The following is a 22,688-nucleotide window of genomic DNA, read 5'->3' as shown; positions in this document are numbered from 1 at the left end:
TTTTTTTTTTTTTTGACCGTAACAAACAGCCAATCAACTATGTCAAGTCGTTTTAGAAAAAAACATAATACTTGACATTTGAATGCAATATTGCAATAATCATATACATCACTGACTTTAAAGTATAAATTAAGGTTTTATTTATGGGAAAAAAATTATCATGTTATGAAAAATCGTTGAGTGGTCCTAAATCTGTGGTTAATTACTATTTTTTACTTTTATAAACTTTACTACTGTAACAGTGTAACGTACATTGCTTTTACTTTAATTCGGACCTAAATAATATTTAAATACATATTTAAATTTATCAAAAACTTAAAAATTATTGTTATTATACATTTGGATAACTTAGGGCTGTTGATATTTTTGGTACATTGGTAAATATCAATATAAAATAATAACTTTATTCGGTATTTTCAGTTTCTACCAATTTCTTGAAAAAACATAATCAAATATTTTGGAATAATACCAGACGAACAGTTTTCCTAGAAAGTTCATTTTCATAGTTCATATCAAAAGAAAAATAACAAATTTTAAATTAAATAATTTATCCCTTTTTACGTTATTGTACAGAGATCTACAAATAATGACTGTTATTAATAGTCTAGTAAAATGTCATTAGAAATCTTTTTATTATAAATATTAATGACAATCATGTACTTGTTTTTTTTTCTTATTTGCTTTTGAAATTTGTTTTTAAAAATGTTAATTCGGCCCGATATACATTTCAAAACAAGAAACATAAAATATAACGTGTATACATTATTTAAAACCTTGACCTCGTGTAGTTGTGTAAGGTGAAGTTGGAATTAGCAGATTTTATTTTTCGAGAATCTTAAGAGAGGACGGCTAGTTGAGGCTTGTACGGTAAGTCTATGAATTGTACGCCTGTACAGCAAATATAGGAAATGAGTGTAAAATTACTAGAAATAAAGTAAGAACGCTAAATATCGGAAGTTCTAATGACTTAAAATTTTAATCACCAAGAAAAAATTACAGTTGAAAGAAATGTGTCACTAAATTAGACGATTTTAACAATGAAGTGGTCAGAAGAGTTGTTCATAAGTTTTATGACAAGAATGAATATTCAACAAGTGCTAAAATATTAGTGATAGTGCGAGAAAAAGTAAATTACCAAGGATTGAAATCATCGGTGAAAATAATTTTAAAACAATTTAATTTTAAGTATACAATAGAAATGAAACGAAGGTCGTTAATTCTGAATATGGAACGAACGGATAATGAAGGAATAGTTGCGCGCGTTCAAATTCTTAAAAAAATAAATGAGTTTCATAGAAACAACGATACTCGGTAGATAGTCTACTTAGGTGAAATCAGGGTTCACGTATTTGACAAAATAGTGAAAATACGGGAAGTTTAAAAGTACCAACGAGAAAAGGCATTCATTCGCTTCATCATTTGCCAGGCCGGATCTCCTTCATATGAACTCATCAATGAATTAAAACTTATATTTCGATGCAATTCAAGTAATAAAGATTACCATAACCAGTTGAATGTGAAATTTTTGAAGATTGGTCTTTGCAAACGTTACGTCACTTAGAAAAGTCAAGCATTTATGTAATTAATAACGCATCGTACCTGCACTCTTTAGTTGAAAACTATTCAAAATCCAATGGTAAAAAGGCAGATGTTCAACAGTATAGTAACGAGAAAAAAATGTAAAATTTTCTTTTGTATAAACCCTTGATGAATTAAGGGCAAAAGTGAAACGCACAATGTTGCGTAGAAAAAAGTATAAACTTGATGAACTAACATTCTAAATTGATCACAAAGTAGTAAGGTGTTACTCCTCACCTTTGTCAATATAAAACCAAAAAAATCTCATTTGGGCACAAGTTAAAGGCAGAATGATCGAAAAAAATTATACTTTCAAAATTAAAGATGTCGAGGTTTTTGTGAATAAAGAATCGATGCAGTAACTCCAGATCATTGGGACTAATGTATAGAGAACATTACGGTAAAATTCAAAAGGATTTCGTTAAGGTGGGACTAAGGGATGAGATATTAGAACCAATAATATTGACTTTTAATTCTGATGAATGTAGTTCAGGTGAAGATGAAGACGACGATGAGGACTAAATTATTCCATTTGGAAATATAATTTTTTTTGTTAGTATTTCAATAATAGTTCTAAGTCTTATAAGCTATTTTGTTTTTTAATATATAATGTACATACATATACGTATAATTGTATAAAAAATATAAAAAAATTTTACCAGATGTATGACAGCCATCCGCCTAGTTCACTGGCCGTACTTAATTTTTTTTATAGTCTGCCCTAGTATACTTTCATAGAAGTGACATTGATAAAACATTTTTTCAACAGAATTAATGTCTTTTTTCGGTGATGATGTTAATGTTTTATTCTATAGGTATAAAATATGTAGTAGCTTAACGCCTTAAAGATAAATATCCTTTAATTTTTATTTGGTATTTTATGAAACATCGATTATAGCTGTCAATATAAGATATAACTGTTACCAGTCATTTTAAAGAATATAATATAGATATAAGTAGTATTTATGCTTTATAGTTTATACAATAAATTGCAAAAAATCTAAATAAACTGAAAATTATATGTGCTTAATTAGGTGTCAAGGTATGATATTTTTAAAGTTGTTAGAGTAGCTACTGCATTTTAGATTAGTAACCAACAGTTAAAAAATAGTTCAAACAATTTGGAAAATGTTTTCAGTTCTATATTACTATTTATATTATGTTAAAAAAGCTCAATCCAAGTATATCGGTTTAAAATACTTATACAAAACTTTATAATTTATTATAGATTTGGCAATTATGTGCGAAATTCTCATAGAATTGTCTTATTTATTTAATTAACTTCAGAGTGATAGAATTACATTATTAGAAGCTGATTAATTTATTAAAAGTACTATTAGTGTTGGAATCGTTCAAAACTAAGGATAAAAACATATTTCGATAAAAACGATTTTCGAAATAACCACTTTAACCAATAACCAAAAATTAAGTTGTATTAACTCAAATTAGTTAATAACTAGTTTATGTAAAACTTCACATTTTAATTTACCTAACAGCAATAGAATGACATAGAAATGACACGATATTCAAATTTTAAACAAAAATACATGGCCAGGAGTTAAAGAAATAAAATATGAGTAGTAGATTTTTATTATAAATCTGATTTAATTTGAGAAATAAAAAAGTTTTTTCATACAAACAAAATTGTATTAATGAAGATATTAAAGAATTAAATATCTTTTTATATCTATGGTTTCATATTTGGTCTTTTTTCCGCCCATTATCAAAATGTTATCACTTATCAGTAAATACCGAATAATGTTTATCCATGATCAAAATTCCCGCCAATTTGTTCAATGTATTATCATAATAAAATTAATTGTTTTAATGTATTCTATATTTTATATTCTTTATATTTTAATTTTCAGTATTTGGTATTTTCAAACTGAGTAATTTTGTATTTTAATATTGCGTATTAACGGGGACCAGTATCTTTTAAATTTTAACATGCAAATATGGCTCCTGCGAATACAGGCCGTTTTGTTAAACCCTTAGAGAAGTCATTTTTCAAAGTATGTATATAACTATGGATCTTACAAGTCGTGTATAATATGAATTTAATTTTGATATTTTTTTATTAAACCAATTCAAAGAAGATTCCAATGATGTTCGGTTGAAGCAATCCATAGAAAATGATTTGATTGACAATAAATATGGTTTTGTTCGCGTTAAAGATTACCAAGAGCATACTGGTTATCTCATCAACATGCATAGCGTAAATAATATTTGTATTAAAAGCATAATATTCTTTGTTATAGGTTGTTATTAGTGATAATTAATAATATTTTTTGTAGACGGAAATCGTTGATGAAGATAAACGTTTGGTAGCTGCTGTTGATTATTATTTTATCAAAGATGATGGATCTCGATTTAGAGTGACGCAACCATTTCAACCATATTTCTATCTTTTAGCTAAAAAAGAATATGTTCAAGAAGTTGTTGCTTATATAAGTAAAAAGTTTGCCGGTAGTTTTACAAGTATTGACACTGTCATGAAAGAAGACCTAGACTTGGTAATTATTGGATGAATGTATTTATTCTAGTTCATAGCCATTTAATTTTATTGATCATTTATAATATTATATTTTTAGCCAAATCATCTAATAGGTTTACAACAAAGATATATAAAAATTTCATTTGCAACAGTTACTGAAATGAATAAAATGCGTCAAGCTATAATGCCAGCAGTACGTAAAAATCGAATGGCACTAAAAAATAATTCTTATTACACAGAAATGTTGACAGAATCTTTAGCCAATTTATCTGAAGTAGCCTCATCAAAAAAGCAAGTTGATCACATGGAAAATATAATTGATATCAGGTATATATCAAATTATTTTATACTTATATTTATATGTAACAGTTGATATAATAGGTACTAAGAATTTACTATTTTACTTAACATTCAAATTTTAAATACTTTTTATACTTAACTTACTAATTACTAATTATATACTTACGATATTTTTTTTTGTTACTTAAATATTTTATTATTTTTCAATTGCCATAAGAAAAGCTTATGAGAAACATTATATTAAATTAAAATTCACAATTAAAATGGCTTTAAATAGCTTAAAAAATGTCCAAAATATTTTTAAAGTTGTATCATTTATAGAAAATGTTATTTATATTTTGTTTTATATGAAAATATAATAAAATATGAAATATTTTTTAGAGAGTATGATGTTGTATATCATGTCCGAGTATCTACAGATTTAAAGATATTTACTGGATTGTGGTATACAGTTCAATGTCGTGGACCTTATAACCAAGCTACATTTACTCACCGTGATGATATTATAGACCGTCCTGATATGATTGTCTTAGCATTTGATATTGAAACCACAAAACTTCCACTTAAATTTCCAGATGCAAATACTGATCAAATTATGATGATTTCATATATGATTGATGGTCAAGGATATTTAATTAATAATCGAGAAATTATATCTGCAGATGTTGTTGATTTTGAGTATACACCAACACCAGAATTTGAAGGTAATTCATTGGCTTCACTATAAATACTGATATGAATTTTAATACTTGTACATTTTAGGTTTATTCACTGTTTTTAATGAACCTGATGAAGCTGCTTTAATTAATCGATTTTTTGAGCACATCATGGAAATCTGCCCTCATATAATTGTAACATACAATGGTGACTTTTTTGATTGGCCATTTTTGGAAACTCGAGCAGCAGTTCATGATTTAAATATGTTACAAGAAATAGGATTTTCTAAAAATTCAACAGGAGTTTATAGTTGTCGACCAGCTATGCATATGGATTGTTTATGGTAAGAAACATTAAATTTATGTTTATTTAAATGTGGGTAAACTATATATTTTTTTATATTATTTTTAAACATGAATAATATCTTAAAATAAGATTAGGTTAGATTAAACAAGGTTTATAAAATTTAAAATTATAATATATGTAGAAATAAAGTATCAAATGTTTTTACTAAAAGTTAAAATATTTATCACATCAATATTGATATGTCATTATTTTAATGTTTAAAAACAAGATTAAGATATTCAAGATTAGATTCAACTCTACTTTTTAGTCTATCAAAAATACTTAAAAGTATTTTTGTAGGAGTATATTAGTAATTTTTTATTGCTTTATAAAGCTATATATTTTTTTAAATGTTAAATGTTTATTATTTTAATTTTTCAGTTGGGTAAAACGAGATTCTTATCTTCCAGTAGGATCACAAAATTTAAAAGCTGTTGCTAAAGCCAAATTACGTTATGACCCAGTTGAGCTTGATCCAGAAGATATGTGTCGACTAGCTACAGATGAACCTCAAGTACTTTCTAATTATTCAGTATCAGATGCCGTTGCTACTTATTATTTATACATGAAATATGTTCATCCTTTCATATTTGCTTTGTGTACAATTATCCCTATGGAGCCTGACGAGGTATGGATTTTAATAAATATTGCATTTATATATAATCATAGTTAAGACTTTATTTAGCTTCTAAAAACATTCTAATCTATTTAATCTTAATTAGCACAATAACCTTTTAGTTCAGATAATAAACAGGGTCTGCGACAGCATTCATCGATGATAGTTCTTTTAGTAGAGCGTACCATACGTGTGGGCATAAATAACATTCCTTCTTGACTTGTTTGGTATGGGTAGTCAATATCATTATAGTCTTCTAGAGCTTTGGAATCCCATACATCTGAATCTATTAACAAAATATTAAATATTTATTATTTTAATAATCAATTTTGGAATGTAATAAATAAATAATTTTTTCCTCTGTTACAGTTTTATTAGAAAAAATTATTTTAAAATGTTTTATAATCCTCTCAGTAAACTAAAAATAAATGTTTATAATAATACTGTTAATTGTCAAAATCTTTCACTTAAAAAAAAAAAAAAAAATCATTTTTTATTGATATGGCTTTTACATTTTGAGTTACAAGACATTATTTAAGTTTATCTAAAGGATTCTAAATAGTTATTTATCATTTGATTTGATAATAGAATTAACCAATACTTTTTGAAATATTATTATTAATATTATTATTGTTATTAATATTTTGACAACAATAGAATAGTAACATTTAAAAATATTTTTAAGTGCATTACAATAAGTTAAAATGTATTTATAAGTTATTAGTAATATTTTACATATTATGTATTTAAATTTCTATGTTTAAAACTCAAATATTCTAGAATTTAATTAATTAATTGACAATTATATAATGTTTTAATTTATTTTGATATATTTTATTTTATTAAAAACTTGGAATTTTGTACGTATGTACAATTACTTATAAATACTTTAAATTTTCATTAAAAACAATGACTTCGTTTTATTTTATTTAGTTACTTATTATTCCTATAGGTTAGTTTAAAATGCTATGTTTGTATACATATTATATAGACTTACCAATTTCATTTCGTTTTCGCCCATGTGATGGTCCATTGTACTTGTTTTTACATACAATTTGCATTATGTTTGCCAAACTAGAACCACAATACTGTTGTGGTGGTAGTTGTAGGTTAGCATTAGTTATTACAATTTTGATTACTAAAGTCAAGAGGAGTAAACTCAAATATACACTGATTTTCATTTTGTTCTAAAATGGTATCAATAACAAAAACAAAATTAATTTAAAAAAAGTTATAGTTACATTTAAAAAAAACTAACTAACAATTATATACAATTTTTACATATCAAACTAAAGTATTATATTATCCTTTAGTTTGATATGTTGACATGTATTTTGTTTTTGAGTATCATAGGTATTATTATAATACTTATAATACTCTACGGTTTAACATTAAAAAAAAAAATTACATACCTTGAATGAATGTTTAAATTAGTGTAGATATGGTTAGCAGAAAGGTGATGAACTGATTATTATTAACAGTTGTTGGTCTTATATATAAGGATTTTGTCCCTATTTTAAATTAACATAGAAGTTTTAAGTAAATATTCAATAGTTTTAAATAATTAAAATGCATCAAATAACATTAAGGTGATGATTGAACAAGGGTTAAGATTATTAAATTATTGAGAGAAAATTAATTTAATTTTTTGATTGACATATATGAAATAATGTTATTAAATTTTCCCATTACTCAATTACAATCTCTAAAGGCAAATAACAAAATATTAATAACATGTCAAAGTGTCATGTGTCTTCTGTTGTAACAGTTGAATTTTAGTAAATTATTCAATATGTTTTTATTATAAGTACATTTTCACTACTTATTTATAGGAAAATTGCTAGAAAATGAACAGTTATGGCTAGATTTTGATAATTTTTATCATAATTATTATTTAAGAATATTTTATTAGAATGTGTATTTTACACATTGCTATACTATTACTGTTTATATTATTCATCAACCATTTCATTTGGCATATCTGTTGAAATATTATCAAGATATTATTATTAATAAGCTAAAATAACTGATTTTGTTTTAAATAATAATGAATATAGACACATTCATCCATATTAATAATATAACTTTATATATATATATTTTTTTTGTTATTGTTAGTTTTTTCATAGTAGTTTCTGTTTAAAGGTTCTACTGTATACTGCATTATCATATTTTAACACTCAAAACTATTTAATTTTTCATTTATCTGTGTTAGATTTTATAAGTTATAACTTATAACAATGTTGATTATTCCAACACAAGTGTGTGTGTTAGTTCTAATTTAGCAAATTAATGCTAATGAAACAAAAGATTTAATTTCAATGTTATACTTTAAAGTTATAGTTTTTTAATTTATACAAATAGAAAAGTTCAGAAGTAAAACTAATAAGTAATAAGCTGTCTTTTATTTATTTATTTATTTAAATATTGATTTAAACTAACATTTAGTACTTAAAATACACATTGTTATTTATTATTGGTTAAATTATTAAATACATTTTTAATCTAATCAATATATTATATAAAAAACTTTGACTAATAATTTTACTTTTAGAAAATGTATTTATGTTAGATATATAAATTTTAGGTTTTAAGAAAAGGTTCTGGAACTTTATGTGAAAGTCTTTTGATGGTAGAAGCATTTCATGCAAATATTATCTTTCCAAATAAACAAGAACAAGAATTAAATAAACTAAGTGATGATGGGCATGTGTTAGATCAAGAGACTTATGTTGGTGGTCATGTGGAAGCTTTAGAATCTGGTGTATTCCGAGCTGACATACCTTGTAGATTTAGACTAGATACATCAGCTTTTGATATGCTCATTGAAAAATCATCTGAAATATTTAGATTTGCAATTGAAGAAGAAGAAAAAGTCCCTATGGATAGTGTGACAAATTTAAATGAAATATTAAAAGATGTTGTTAAAAAGTTGGAAGCCCTAAAAGCAGATCCTTATCCATTATTGAAACCATTAATATATCATTTAGATGTTGGTGCTATGTATCCCAATATTATACTTACAAATCGATTACAGCCCTCGGCTATGGTCAATGAAGAAATTTGTGCTGCTTGCGATTTTAATATTCCAGGTGCTAAATGCCAAAGAACTATGACTTGGCAGTGGAGAGGAGAACTTAGTATGTTATAATCTATTGTTAAACTGTATAATGATCATTAATCGACTTATTTTATTTTTAGTGCCTGCCTCAAGAACCGAGTTCCAACGTATTCAACAGCAATTAGAAACTGAAAAGTTCCCTGGTCAATTTCCTAATGATCCTCCTAGAGCTTTTCACCAACTAAGGCGAGATGAAAGAGCGACTTGGGAAAAGAAACGTTTGACAGAATATTGTCGGAAAGTATATAAAAAAACTCATATAACCAAAATTGAAGAACGTTCTACTACTATTTGTCAGAAAGAAAATTCTTTTTACGTTGATACAGTACGAGCATTCAGAGATAGACGTTATGAGTATAAAGGGCTGTGTAAAGTTGCTAAAAAACAAATATCTGAGGCAATAGCAAATGGTGATCCTGTTGAAATCAAATCAGCTAAAAACCGTGAAATATTATATGATTCACTACAGTTAGCACACAAGTGTATCCTTAACTCATTTTATGGTTATGTCATGAGAAAAGGGTAATTAGTTATTTATAATAATTCACTAATATAACATAAGGCTTTCATTTTAGTATTTTTAAATAGTTTTTATAATAATTTTTACACTTTTAACATTTAAAAAAATATATTTTTTATTGATTATAATCTTATATATTATATTAAAATATTAATTTTCAAATGAGAATAATTCTCTTTTCTCTATAATCAAATTCTGAAATAAGTTTCCTTTATAAATTTTATTTTAAGCTACATAATTAAATAATTTTGTTTAAAAATTATTTATATTGTTTCATTTATAGTGCACGTTGGCATAGTATGGAAATGGCTGGAATAGTGTGTTGTACTGGTGCTGCTATAATTACAAAAGCTCGTGAAATAATTGAAAAAATTGGTCGTCCTTTAGAATTAGATACTGATGGTATATGGTGTATACTTCCATCAACATTTCCTGAAAATTATAATGTTGAATCAACACATGCAAAAAAATCTAAATTTACTGTATCTTTTCCAAATGCAGTTTTAAACTCAATGGTCAAAGTTAGTGGAATAAATTATCTTATAATTATATTTACTTAATTTATAGAAAATAAGCTCAAGTTTTTTCCAGGATCATTTCACCAATCATATTTATCATGATTTAGTAGATTCAAAAAATCTAATTTATGAACAGAGAAGTGAAAATTCTATTTTCTTTGAAGTTGATGGTCCCTATTTAGCAATGGTCTTACCAGCTTCTAAAGAAGAAGGAAAAAAACTTAAAAAGCGTTATGCTGTGTTCAATTTAGATAAATCATTGGCAGAATTAAAAGGGTATATAAGACTTAAAAATTTAAAACTTTTTAAATGAGCTTCTAACTTTTAATAGATTTGAAGTTAAAAGAAGGGGAGAACTTCAAATTATTAAGATTTTTCAATCATCAGTGTTCGAAGCTTTCTTAAAAGGTGATACATTAGAAAAATGTTATGAAAGTGTTGCAACTGTTGCTAATTATTGGCTAGATGTTTTATACTCCAAAGTAAGCATAAAATAATTCAACTTAAAAATTTTAATTGAATAAAAAAATCTAAAAAAATGTTTTGTCATAGGGTAAAAACATGCCAGATTCTGAACTTTTTGAACTGATATCAGAAAATCGTTCTATGAGCCGTAAACTTGAAGACTATGGAGCTCAAAAATCAACATCTATATCTACAGCTAAACGTTTAGCTGAATTTTTAGGTGATCAAATGGTAAAAGACAAAGGACTTGCTTGTCGTTTTATAATATCCAAAAAACCTGAAGGTACTCCAGTTACACAAAGAGCTATACCATTAGCTATATTTCAATCTGAGTTAAGTGTGAAGAGACATTATTTAAGAAGATGGCTTGGCGACCATTCAATCGATGATATTGATATCCGTGATGTTCTTGATTGGGATTACTATATAGAACGTTTAAGTGGTACAATTCAGAAAATCATTACTATTCCAGCTACTTTACAGGGAGTAAGTGATGTTTTGTTGCTCTATAAAATTTAATTAAATCTACAAATAATCAAAATTATTTATTAAATTGGTATTAGGTTGCTAATCCAGTTCCAAGAGTTAAACATCCTGATTGGTTACATAAAAAAATGTTGATGAAAGCTGATCCATTAAAGCAAAGAAAAATTACAACTATGTTTCAAGCAGCGCCAATGCATGTGCAAGAAAATTCAACTGAACAAGATGCACTTCAAGATATAGAAGATTTTGGAGAAAATGAAGATAATAATCATATACACATAAAACCAAGACCAATGGTAACCAAAAAGCGTAAACGCGATCCTTCACCAATTGATGCTAGAAACTGGAAGGAAGCTTTAGGACCTCCACCTCCAGCTAGTGATATACAGGTTAGTATTCATTTTAAACATAATACTGATTATTTTTTCTAAGTATAGTTACATTTGAAAACAGTATTATTTAAACATTTTATTTGTTTAATTAGGTTATAAATTATGACAATAAAAAATGTAAAAAAATTCAAATTATTTTTACTAATTTATAATTAAATATAATATTTTTAGAATTGGATCTTATATCAAAAGAAAAAATGGAATTGGCAACTTGAAATGAGAGCTAAATTAATTGGTAAACATGGTAAACGTTTACGAGATGATCAAATCCATATTCCTAAAGGGCGAGCTGGTACACTAGGGGGATTTTTAAGACGTGCACAGCAAACATTACTGAGTCAACCCTGGCAAATTATACAAGTGTGTCAATCTGGTGAACCCGGGGTTCTAAAACTTTGGGCCATGGTTGGAGATGAGTTGCACAATATTCGAATGAATATACCCAGGTTTTTTTATGTAAACCAGAGACAAATCGAGATTGATGACAGTGAAAAATATATTTCTTGTATTAAAGTGAACATGATATTGCCTAGGGCTAGACCAGTTTTAAACTTATACCAGTACACAGTTTTGGAAAAAGATTTTGGTGAAACCAAAGAGTAGGTGAATTTTATGTTCTGGTCTTAAATTTATTTTAAACTAAATATTTTTTTAGTAATTTTATGTGCAACCTATCTAAACCTGGTGTTGAAGGAATATATGAAACTAAAGTTACACCAGAATTGAGGGCTTTATTAAACCTTGGATGTATGTGTTCTGTTACTTTGGAAGCAGCAAAAAAAATGGCTGCATTGCCAGATCTTGGAAATTTTTCATTGGAACAAATGAAACAAGTGTCTCATAAATATTTAACCAACGTTTGTATAGTTTTTATCTTCATTAAATCAAATTAATATATCTTAATTGATAATAAATTTATTTTATTAATTTATTTATAGAGTTCTTTAAAAGATATATTTTTGTACTGCAATAAAGCGCCAACTGGTTTACGTGCCATGTATGCACTGTTTCTAACTCCTAATAAAAAAGCATTTGTTTGGGTCACAGATACAGTTCGTACAAATCGAATGGCAAATTTAAACACTTTGTATAACAAAGAACGTAATAACAAGTAATAATTTTGAAAATAATTGATTTAAAGTTTTTTATTTAATTGATTTGTTGTTTTTTTTTTCACGTCTTAAGAATTTCTCGTGGACACAGTGAATCAAGTATTCCTTCAGCTGATATAACTTTTGAAGTTAGAATAGAAACAGAAGAAAGGCAAGTTTACAGACAAATACAGAGAACTCTTCAATCATATAGGGATGAAAAACGAGGACCTACAATGCTTGTAGTTCAGTCCCCAATAGGTAATAAAAAAAAACCAATGAAATGATTTATTATTAAATCATTAATTTTGTGTTCAAATTTAGATAGTGAAGTATTGTTATCCAATATTCCAATAATGACTGAATTCCCAGTGGTTACTCTCCACGTACAAGACTCTACTGCTTCTATGTATGCTCAAATGGAATGGCAACGTTTAGGGTGCAGCTTGATTGTTAACCACTATCTAAATAGTTCAGAGAACATAAATATTATGTTAGAGCAATGCAGATACTTACAAATACCTCTTGGAAATTTACCAGCGGATGTAACATTATTTGCATCAGATATTTTCTTTGCTAGACATTTGATGAAACACAATTTTGTACTATGGATTTCAGAAACTGATAAACCTGATTTAGGTGGTCGTGAAACAGACGATAATAGGTAATCAACTCTATTTGTAAGAGTAATTTAATGTGATAAAGCATAGTTAGCATTTTCTTATTACCTTTATTTATTACTAATTATTATTGTTTTTTAATAGAATGTTAATGGACTCTGAAGAAAGTTCAAGTATGCTTGTCAATAATGAAGGCTGTTATACTTCCTATTGTATAGAACTTGAAATTGATGCCTTACCTGTCACAACACTATTACAGTCACATCATATTCATGATTTTGAAGGTATATAATAACTTATTATTAATAAATAATCAAAAAATTATTCATATTTTTTGTTTAATAAAGAAGAAACAGATACATAAATGCATTAACATTTATTTATTTATTTTAAAGCCTTATTTAAATTATATTCATGTGATTAAACATTATTTATCAATATGTTTTAGGTACAAGTGCTGGTGTTGCATTTGATCAAATACCTCAAGCTTCTCTTGAAGAAATAATGGATGGTGGAATGTATGTAACACCAACTTATGATGAAATAGCATTGTGTTCAGCTGCTTTTCGAGTTTTACGATCCATGGTAAATGTTTGGTTTCGTGATGTTGTACTGCACAAAAATCAATTTGCTGATTTTCAAATGGTACATTTTTATAGGTAATAAAAATATAATCATACATATCCAACCACTATACTAGTTATTAAACAAATAGCTGAATTTTTATATTAATGAGCAATGAATGAGTTATCATTTTTTAATTATTCTTCAGGTGGCTGAGATCACCAAATGCATTATTATATGATCCTGCTTTACGCAAAACACTTTACAGTTTGATGAGAAAACTGTTTATGCAAGTATGTACTATATTGTTGTAAACATTTTATTTTTTAATTATAAGATAATATAACTAATACTTGTTTTAATTACTATTGTTTTATACAGTTAATTGCAGAATTTAAACGACTTGGTTCTACTATAATATTTGCCAACTTCAATAAAATAGTCATTTGTACAAAAAAAAAATCACTTGAAGATGCAATTTTTTATGTGCGTTATGTTGTGCAAAACATTACCAATAAAGAATTGTTTCACAGTTTACAAATATCATTAGGACCATGTTGGGAATATTTAATGTGGCTAGATTTGGTAAAGTCAATTTGTTTAACCATTGTTAATATTATTTAACATTATAACTTTTTTTAACATTTTTAATAGTGGAATTATTCTGGAGTAAAAGCCAAGTTTTCTGATAAATTAAAAGAAGCAATGAGTGATATAATTGATATGTCAAATGAAGATGTTGAACATCTTCTTAAAGAGCACAAAGCACCAGGACCTGATATTGAAGAAGTAATTTTGATTTGAAAAAAAAAAAATTCATCTATTATGTATCATACATTTTTAGGTGGGAATTGAAATGAATTGGAATATATCTGAATTTTTACCCAATGTTTGTCATGCTCGCAAACATTTTGAAGAAACAATAGTAGTTTACATGAGTGCAATTTATAAACACATGCGATCAATTGATTCTGTGTCATTGAAACGTATATCAGAATCATTATCACAAGTTACCCAAAGTAACATGTTAGGTGTTGCATCTTGTGAAGGTGTAGCAGAATATGCAAAAACTATAATTTCAGATGAACTTACAACAAGATTATTCTCGTAAATAAAATTCATTTATTAAGTTATAATTCCTTGTTTAATTCAATAATAATTATATAATAATGTTTTAAATAGAATAACACAAAAAATTTATAAAAAATATCCAGTGCTAGATGTAGAACTCCAAGAAACACTTTCACCATTCTTGCAAAATAAAGGAAAACATTTAAATCCAGCTCTGCAATTTGTAAAGACTGTTTGCAAAGTGAGTTATTTTGTTTTAGAAGTATTTAATTCAAATTAATTAATGTGTCAAATGTATCATTTAAGGTGCTTTCACTGGATTATGGAATTGAAGATGATATAATAAAACTAAGAAAAAATCTTTTACGCTTAATTGGTATTGGTAATTTTAGTGATGAAGCTGAATGGACAGACCCATGTCTCTCTTGGACATTACCTGAAGTAATCTGTAAAAGTTGTAATCATTGCCGAGACATAGATTTGTGTAAAGATTCTCATCGAAGTGTAGTAGATGGAAAGTATGTTAACTGTTTAAAATTAATACAAATAATATTAAATCAATAAATAGTTTTTAAAAAAGATGAGTACATAAATTTTTTTTTAGAAAAACATGGCTATGTCCTAATTGCAATAGTTGTTATGATAATATGCTAATTGAACATTTTTTAATCGATGCTCTTGGTAGAAAAGTAATGGCCTATACCCTACAAGATCTACAATGTACAAAATGTTCAGCAGTATGTATTTAATAAATATTATTAAAAATATTTTTTTAATTATTTCAGTACATTTTTTTAACAAAACTATTGTTTTACAGATAAAAATGGAAAATCTCAATACGTATTGTTCATGTGCTGGTAGTTACACAACAGTAATACCCAGGAATGATATGATGTCATACCTAAAGACATTCAAAGCAATTGCTGATTACTATGACATGACTCTTCTACAACAAATTTTAAAACAATATTTGGACTAAAACAGAATTATTCTCAATCTGTTAACTTGTACTTTTCATGCAGTCTGTGATTCAACAAAAAAAAAGTTTAATCGGAAAGATTTTAATATTAAAACATAATTTAATTTTTTTTTTAACTAAAACATCATTATTATTATTATTACTGAAAAAGACAAGTCTGAGTATTGTAAAATTATATTTTTATAATCATTTAATTATTTACTATCTTATAATTTGTGTGTTATTAATTTCCACCAATTTTTGAGTATTCACTTGTGTACATCCCAGGTACAGACAATAATTGAGATAAAGTTAAATTCCTTGAAATGGATATTGGCATTTCAACAGTATTCACTAATGTTGATGCATAAAATGGTATTTTATAAGAAGCTCTCATCTCAGATAAGAGAGCACTGAAAAAAATAAAACATTATCTATATAACAAATTAAATTTCAAATAAAATTTGTAAATTATATTTACTTGTGTGGAATGTGTTTTAAAGTATTTGGCAGTAAACGTATAGCATTTTTTCTATTGAATATTGGTTCATCATAAAATGGTTTGTATGCTGGTTTAATGTATTGTAATTTTGAATATTTAGAATTTAATTGTTTTGCTGTATCCTAATGTTTTATTTTTATAAAATTTTTAATTATAAATCAATTTATATTATTTTCTACTATTCTGTTAATTTTAATTGTTAATAAAATATTTGAGACTTGACACTTACTGGATTTATTTTAATGTAATCTAATTTCTGAGTACTAACATATGGGTCTACTTTTCTAATTGCTCCAGCATCACTAACTTTTAGTGTTAGCATTGTGTCAAGACGTTTTTCAGCAATTGGTGTTTGACCCTGTTTTTAAATAATAATTCAATTATAATGCCAAATTGCACAAAAAAATTGATTCATTAAATGGTTTACTAGAATTGAAAGGCTAATCACGTTTAAGTGACTATTAGACTACTTTTCAATTCATTAAATGTTTAGTAAGTATGTTTATGTAACCTGGTGTTAACATATCATTTAAATGTCACTCTTACGCAAATCGTTTTTGGTAATTGTTCGATGTTCGACATCAATTTTGGTTGCATGTATTTATCATTGTACTCAGTTGATGGTATGTACATCGGTTTTGAAGGATTTGACTGATACTGCATTAAAAATTATAGTATATTTTCAAACATTAAAGATGATTGATAGATTATTATATTATGTACTTTTTCCAAATGAGACATCATATACTGAATTTGGTCAATATTTAATTTCGTAGATTTCTGAATTGGATCTATTGCATTAATTTTAAAACCATGATGAATGTTTGTCGACGTGTCATAATTCCATTGTTTTAACTCTGGAATATTGGATTTTGATTCAATTCCAGGGTCCAGTGACGATACCTTAAAAAAGAATGAAAATTAAATGATTTATTGACTCTCTTGAAATATTTTCTCGTTAAGTCGTTAACAGTGGCAGTGCGTCAGAAATTTTAGATAAATTGTCCAAAACAAAAAATTGGCACGTAAGTTGGTGGTTACAAGCTTAGTGGGTACTGATACAGTTAAAAATTGTCATTTGTCAATGAATGACTTACGTTTTATTTTTTAACTATATTTCAGTACCTACGAGTATTTCAGGAATATGCCTATGCCGTATGGGTTGATAAAATGTGACTGCTCTATGAATAAAAATTGTGTTTACGTGTCGCTGTTCATTAATAATATAGTAATAAATTATTCTTATTCATTTAATTGTGATCAAAACCAATTATTGTTAAAAATAACTTTCATAATTCGATACATCAAGATTATGAGATACCTATTATAATATTTAAAAATTAACAATTTAATCGCTCTTACGTTGCTCTCGAACGGTACGTTGGGTATCAATTCATGACCCGCTTTGTAAGATGTCATATAATTATTATTATTATTATTCTTAGCGTTCATTGTGAAAATAATGTTAAATTTGTATTTGTTTTTATATTTTCTGATCATCCAAGTTGTGAGCAAACAAACAAACAAAAAAAAGTAAGCAATTTACGTTCACTAGGTAATTGACTTTTAATTTTTACATTAAATAGGTAGGTAAGTGATAAAAAATAAAAAACCCATGTATCCATGACAACCATAACCGTCCCTTACAAGTTACGGATTTTCACTTTTCCACGTGTCTTATAGGGTCTGCAGTTCTGCGTATTTGAAAAATTGGCGCAGAGGCATCCCCAGTTCAGAAAATAGTACCTCCCCTTCAAAAAAAATGCAGACGAAGTTCTCCACGAGTCGGTACATATGTATCCTTAGAAGGGCTACAACCCCCCCGCCCCCCCCTAAAAAAAAAATTTGACCACCCAACGCCTATGGACTAGTGATCAAATTTTAGGTAGGTAGCCATCCGTTTGGTCGTACTCATCCAGATTTTTATTAAAATTAGTCACTAAAAAATATCGTTGTTATATACGATTTTTGTAAAAAAAAAATTTCTGTTTATCAAAACGGTTTAGTCAATAGTTAGAACGAATTGGCTTGTAAATAAATTTTTAATTAATTTATACTCACTATGGAGCATATCCTTCATATTTTTGAATTTGCGTGCAAAAATGATTTATACTACTACAGTGTACATAATGTATATTATCAATAAAAATTTATCTTTTCAATATTTTTGATGAAAAACTGATTTTCACTCGACAACATGAACCCTGATATAAAAATTTGAATTTAATAGAGTTTAATTATTATGTTTTTATTTTTACATGTAAATAAATAAAATTGTAACAACTAGATAAAAATATTCAATAACCAATTTATACAGTTAAAAAAAATCCAAAATAATAATAACATTATTCAAATTTGTTTGTATGCCATGGTCTCTCAAAATATGTTAAAATAGTTTTACATAAATTTTAAATCTCGTCTTATTCCATTTACAACTATTTATTTTATTAAAAAATATCTTGAACAAATGATGTAACAGCTATAATAATTAATAAATAATTCATTATAGTTATAAAGAAAATGTCAAATAAAATTTATTTAAAAAAAACTTTACATAAATACAATAAAAATGAGCAAATGTATAAAAAAAATATTTAAGATGTATAATTAATTAATTTTTTGTTTTTTAAAAATTTTAATTTTATTTGCATGTTTATTTCCTGACAATCTATTTCGTTTTCTAGACTTTATTTTATTTATAACTAGGTCTTCTGGTTCTGGTTTACGACTCATAACACAGCCGGGTCTTTCCACAAGCTCCTCGATTGAATCGCTAAAATAAAATAATTTATTATTAAAGTTATCATTTAAATGATACAGTATTTAATATTTATGTACCTTTGACTATTTTCTAACAAATTATTATTTAAATATTCAGGTAATTCAAAATTTGGAAGCCATTTAGTTTCAGAAATTTTTAATTGATTCACTAAAGGTCTAAAATTTTCATAGGATCGTGAAAATGATTTGTGTAACGATTTAGTAAGTATCCACACTCTGCTAACCATAGCAAGTGCAAGGTTCATTTCTAACCAACATTGACCATTCTGGAACACTTTCACTATCAATTGAGCTGTTCCTTCACTGAATAGCTGTAACTGATTGATCAGACTTAAAGCTGCTAAAATACGAGCACCGACCCATTGACAAGCTTGTTTTGTTGGCATACCATTATCAAATGTTGAGAGTAAATTTAATATAACTTCAGAGATGTTTAGTTGATAGAGTTTTTTTATAGAAACAGTGATCTAAATTATTACAAAATATACTGAGTAATAATTACATTTATATCTAGTTAGTGTTTTTGAGACAATTACTTGTTTAAGGCGTCTAAAAAGCTTCTCTCCGCGAAATTTTTTTTTTACTTTACAGCACATTCTAGAAATCAGAGCACCTTCATCAAATAGTTTCTTTAGATCATTAATAGTTTGATTCGTGATAATATTTTTACACTTATTATGTAAGTTGTCTAATTTTTCTGAAAAATAAAATATCATTAAAAAAATTTAACAATTAAAAGATCAAGAATTTATAGACATTATTATGAATTAAAATATCAAATTATAATATAGTATTTTACATATAAATCAATTAAATTAAATCAATTACTATTTAATCTATTGTTATAATTTTTATATTTTAATATTATTATATTTAATAAAAAATTAACAATTTGATACTTAATCATATCAAGATTGCCTAAATAAAATAATATTTTGAGCAAATTGAAATTTTGTTCTGCATTTTAACAAAATTACTGTTATAGTGTTACTGCATAAGGAGAATATTACGAGAGTGCAGGTGGTCATAATAATAGGATGGTAGCTGTTCAAGCACCATGAACAAGAAGCAGTGTTAGTTTTTATGAGTCTTTTTGTAATATATCTTAGGTACACTAAAAGCATTTATAATCGTATAAAAACAAAAATAAATAAATACTACAAAGTGCTCCAGTTTTTAGTAATTTTCAACTGAAAAGGCCTTAGTAGTGAATCAAAGTTAATAAGTACAAAGTTTAAAAAAAAAATGTCTAAAATACTTCGATTATTATTGGCACAAAATTAAGATTTCACTAATTAAATAATGATTAATGTGGACGATGGGCCATAGAAAAAAGATTAGGCGTCATTGACTATATTCTAACCTTTGCTGATGGTAGCTTGAAGTTTCATTTGCTTTGGTTTGGGAAGATCTACCCGATAACAACAATTTAACATTATTAATATTATTATAAAAAAAAATAGGTAGTGTTGGGTTCTAAAACTGAGAACTGAGACACTGTCAACTAATGTAATTAGAAGAGAAATGAGAAAATAACTACATACAAGTAAATACTTTATACTATTGAAGTTAATAGTTATTAGTTTTTACTGCCAAAGTGCCAAGTGCTAACAGCTATCCGATTTTAAAAACCATTATCTAATATCTTCTGATATCATATTATCATGAACCATAGTATATCACGTGGTATCCAACTTTTATTTAATCTTGTAATTTCATTTTTTTTCGCTCCAATTTGTATCATTCGACTTTTGTTCAACAAAACATTTGTTCCAAACGTTAATGTGTTTAGAGTTTAGACCACGATTTAAGATAGTATTTTCAATCTTATATCTATTCCGTCTTCCGTGATTAAGACATTAATTTTTAAATGACTATTCTCAACTCTGTGGTTATATTATTAATTATAACCATGATAACCTGTTAACCATTTGATGTTTACAAATTACAATTTTAAATATTAATAAATAATAATAATAATTGATTAAGGTATTTTGGTGGTTAAATAATTGATGTTTTATGTTTATCACAGTTTTGGTTAATTCAAAATTCATTCATCACCGTTTTAATGTCTACTAGTTTAAATTATCCACAGAATTTTCATTCATTTATATAGGCGACTTAATTCGTAACATTATAACATTCTGTGCTCGTTTTATCTGTCTCAAACAACATGTCTAATGTAAGTATAGTCATATCACCAATGTTACACATTTTTAATTTTTTGAATGACACACATTATATTCTTATATTAATTAATAGTTGTGTTTTTAAATGATCTGTAACTTTAAAATTGAAACATTATTTTCATTATTCATCAATAAAGTACTTATGAATAAAATTATTTTATAGGATATAAGATCATATATGATAAATAGCTCAAGCAACAAAAAGAAAGACTTAAATAAAACAATATCACCAAGTCAAAAACCAAAATCATCAAAAAAAAAGTATGTAATATCAAGTGATGATGAAGATGATACAGTACCTCCTACACCAGTAGACAAAACAAAACAAAAATTACCTGAAAAACGAAAACTCATCAACCCAGCAGATGTTTTTGGTTCAGAACCAGTAAAACAAACTACTATTAATGTGATTAAACAAAAAAAAAAAAATCAGGTGAGTATTTTATTTATAAGAATCTTTTTAAAAATCTATATTGTAAGAAAACGTATTATAATATTTTTTTTTTAATATTATTAACCATGGTCCACAGTCATTAATAATCATTAATTTCAAAATAAATTCTTTACACATATTGTAGTTAAAATAGGTTTATAATTGAAAGTATATTTTTCAACTATTGTTTTATTTTCTACTTTTAAACTTAATTCTCATTTGATTTACTTTATAGTATTTTTACTATTATTTATTTATTTTTTATCAATACTCAGGTATATTATTAGCTTTAAAGTAGATTATTTTTCTAAAAATTTAATATATTTGCTATAAATTATTATAGTTTAAATGTTCATGTTTAATTTAAATAAAGTATTGTTTTTTTGTTTTTATTATTATTTTTAATAGTACAGTAAGTCCTTGTTTAACGTCGAGGTTAGGTTCCTGGAAAACACAACATTAACCAAAAAAATGTTAAGTAAAACACTTTTTAAGTTACATACTTTTATATGAAATTTATATAAATATAACAATAATTTGATGAATACATGTATTGCAAATGACGTTATACTTAAACCGTTACAGTGTTAAACAAAACATAAGGACTTAAACTTTTATGGCGCAATAGCGAAACAATGCTAAATGAGGCAATGTTAAATGAAGACTTACTGTACTTAAATTTGAAATTAATAAATTAAATAATGTATTTTTCATTATTCAGGTCGAACTAATAGAACAAGATTTTGATTTTGAATGGGGAGAATTAGACAACATTGAAAAACAATTCAATGACTCAAAATCAAGTGATGTGGTTGTTTCTCCTAAAAAATCTCCAGCTATATCAAATAAAATTACACCAAAAAACTCTCCAGCTAAATCTAATATTCTCAGAACACCCATAGTTTCACCAATTGATAAGAAAAAAATTGATGTCTCGCCCAAATCATCACCTAAATCTATTTTAACTCATAATTCATCTCCAAAAAA

The 22,688-nt window shown here is 26.2% G+C and overlaps 4 protein-coding genes across 4 annotated transcripts; 1 reads left to right on the top strand and 3 right to left on the bottom strand.

Annotated features, from left to right (window-relative positions):
• Positions 1–3,457: 3,457 nt before the first annotated feature.
• On the top strand, positions 3,458–15,939 carry LOC112595257 (DNA polymerase epsilon catalytic subunit A). The gene is made up of 29 exons (XM_025340395.1): positions 3,458–3,589; positions 3,661–3,793; positions 3,873–4,091; positions 4,170–4,399; positions 4,754–5,076; positions 5,135–5,372; positions 5,756–6,002; positions 8,578–9,130; positions 9,192–9,633; positions 9,915–10,152; positions 10,223–10,425; positions 10,481–10,631; positions 10,702–11,100; positions 11,178–11,489; positions 11,664–12,091; positions 12,148–12,349; positions 12,431–12,603; positions 12,678–12,844; positions 12,908–13,247; positions 13,348–13,487; positions 13,652–13,862; positions 13,976–14,060; positions 14,149–14,352; positions 14,422–14,556; positions 14,612–14,874; positions 14,950–15,079; positions 15,145–15,356; positions 15,443–15,575; positions 15,656–15,939. Exons 1-29 carry the CDS (start codon positions 3,534–3,536, stop codon positions 15,815–15,817), a joined length of 6,729 nt encoding a protein of 2,242 aa, XP_025196180.1. The 5' UTR covers positions 3,458–3,533; the 3' UTR covers positions 15,818–15,939.
• Positions 6,033–7,493, bottom strand: LOC112595258 (LIRP-like). Its single transcript, XM_025340396.1, has 3 exons — positions 7,403–7,493; positions 6,988–7,177; positions 6,033–6,276 (listed from the first exon to the last, which is right to left on the bottom strand). The coding sequence occupies exons 2-3, from the start codon at positions 7,169–7,171 to the stop codon at positions 6,089–6,091; spliced, it is 372 nt and encodes a 123-aa protein (XP_025196181.1). The 5' UTR covers positions 7,172–7,177; positions 7,403–7,493; the 3' UTR covers positions 6,033–6,088.
• A 29-nt stretch (positions 15,940–15,968) lies between the features above and the next one.
• Positions 15,969–17,756, bottom strand: LOC112595256 (the record flags this gene model as incomplete). The annotated part of the gene is made up of 6 exons (XM_025340394.1): positions 15,969–16,209; positions 16,278–16,420; positions 16,528–16,656; positions 16,845–16,955; positions 17,022–17,201; positions 17,661–17,756. Coding segments are annotated over 6 exons (828 nt in total), but the record flags the coding sequence as incomplete, so codon positions are not given.
• A 1,122-nt stretch (positions 17,757–18,878) lies between these two features.
• On the bottom strand, positions 18,879–20,688 carry LOC112595236. Its single transcript, XM_025340373.1, has 4 exons — positions 20,443–20,688; positions 19,616–19,776; positions 19,137–19,546; positions 18,879–19,071 (listed from the first exon to the last, which is right to left on the bottom strand). Exons 1-4 carry the CDS (start codon positions 20,513–20,515, stop codon positions 18,906–18,908), a joined length of 810 nt encoding a protein of 269 aa, XP_025196158.1. The 5' UTR covers positions 20,516–20,688; the 3' UTR covers positions 18,879–18,905.
• Between the last annotated feature and the right edge of the window lie 2,000 nt (positions 20,689–22,688).

The sequence above is a fragment of the Melanaphis sacchari genome, unplaced genomic scaffold (assembly GCF_002803265.2).
Source record: "Melanaphis sacchari strain LSU unplaced genomic scaffold, SCAv2.0 Contig261_pilon_pilon, whole genome shotgun sequence".
NCBI lineage: Eukaryota > Metazoa > Arthropoda > Insecta > Hemiptera > Aphididae > Melanaphis > Melanaphis sacchari.
This window is presented reverse-complemented; position numbering and strand designations above follow the sequence as displayed.

Excerpts from the sequence above, each read along its gene's own strand:
- LOC112595257 (XM_025340395.1), top strand. The coding sequence starts at position 3,534 with ATGGCTCCTGCGAATACAGGCCGTTTTGTTAAACCCTTAGAGAAGTCA. Across the intron at positions 15,357-15,442 it reads CGAAGTGTAGTAGATGGAAA|AAAAACATGGCTATGTCCTA; the intron begins GTATGTTAACTG and ends ATTTTTTTTTAG. Across the intron at positions 15,576-15,655 it reads AATGTACAAAATGTTCAGCA|ATAAAAATGGAAAATCTCAA; the intron begins GTATGTATTTAA and ends ATTGTTTTACAG.
- LOC112595258 (XM_025340396.1), bottom strand. The coding sequence starts at position 7,171 with ATGAAAATCAGTGTATATTTGAGTTTACTCCTCTTGACTTTAGTAATC. Across the intron at positions 6,277-6,987 it reads GCGAAAACGAAATGAAATTG|ATTCAGATGTATGGGATTCC; the intron begins GTAAGTCTATAT and ends TTTTGTTAATAG.
- LOC112595236 (XM_025340373.1), bottom strand. The coding sequence starts at position 20,515 with ATGTTAAATTGTTGTTATCGGGTAGATCTTCCCAAACCAAAGCAAATG. Across the intron at positions 19,777-20,442 it reads TCAAGCTACCATCAGCAAAG|AAAAATTAGACAACTTACAT; the intron begins GTTAGAATATAG and ends TTTATTTTTCAG. Across the intron at positions 19,547-19,615 it reads TTTTTAGACGCCTTAAACAA|ATCACTGTTTCTATAAAAAA; the intron begins GTAATTGTCTCA and ends GTAATAATTTAG.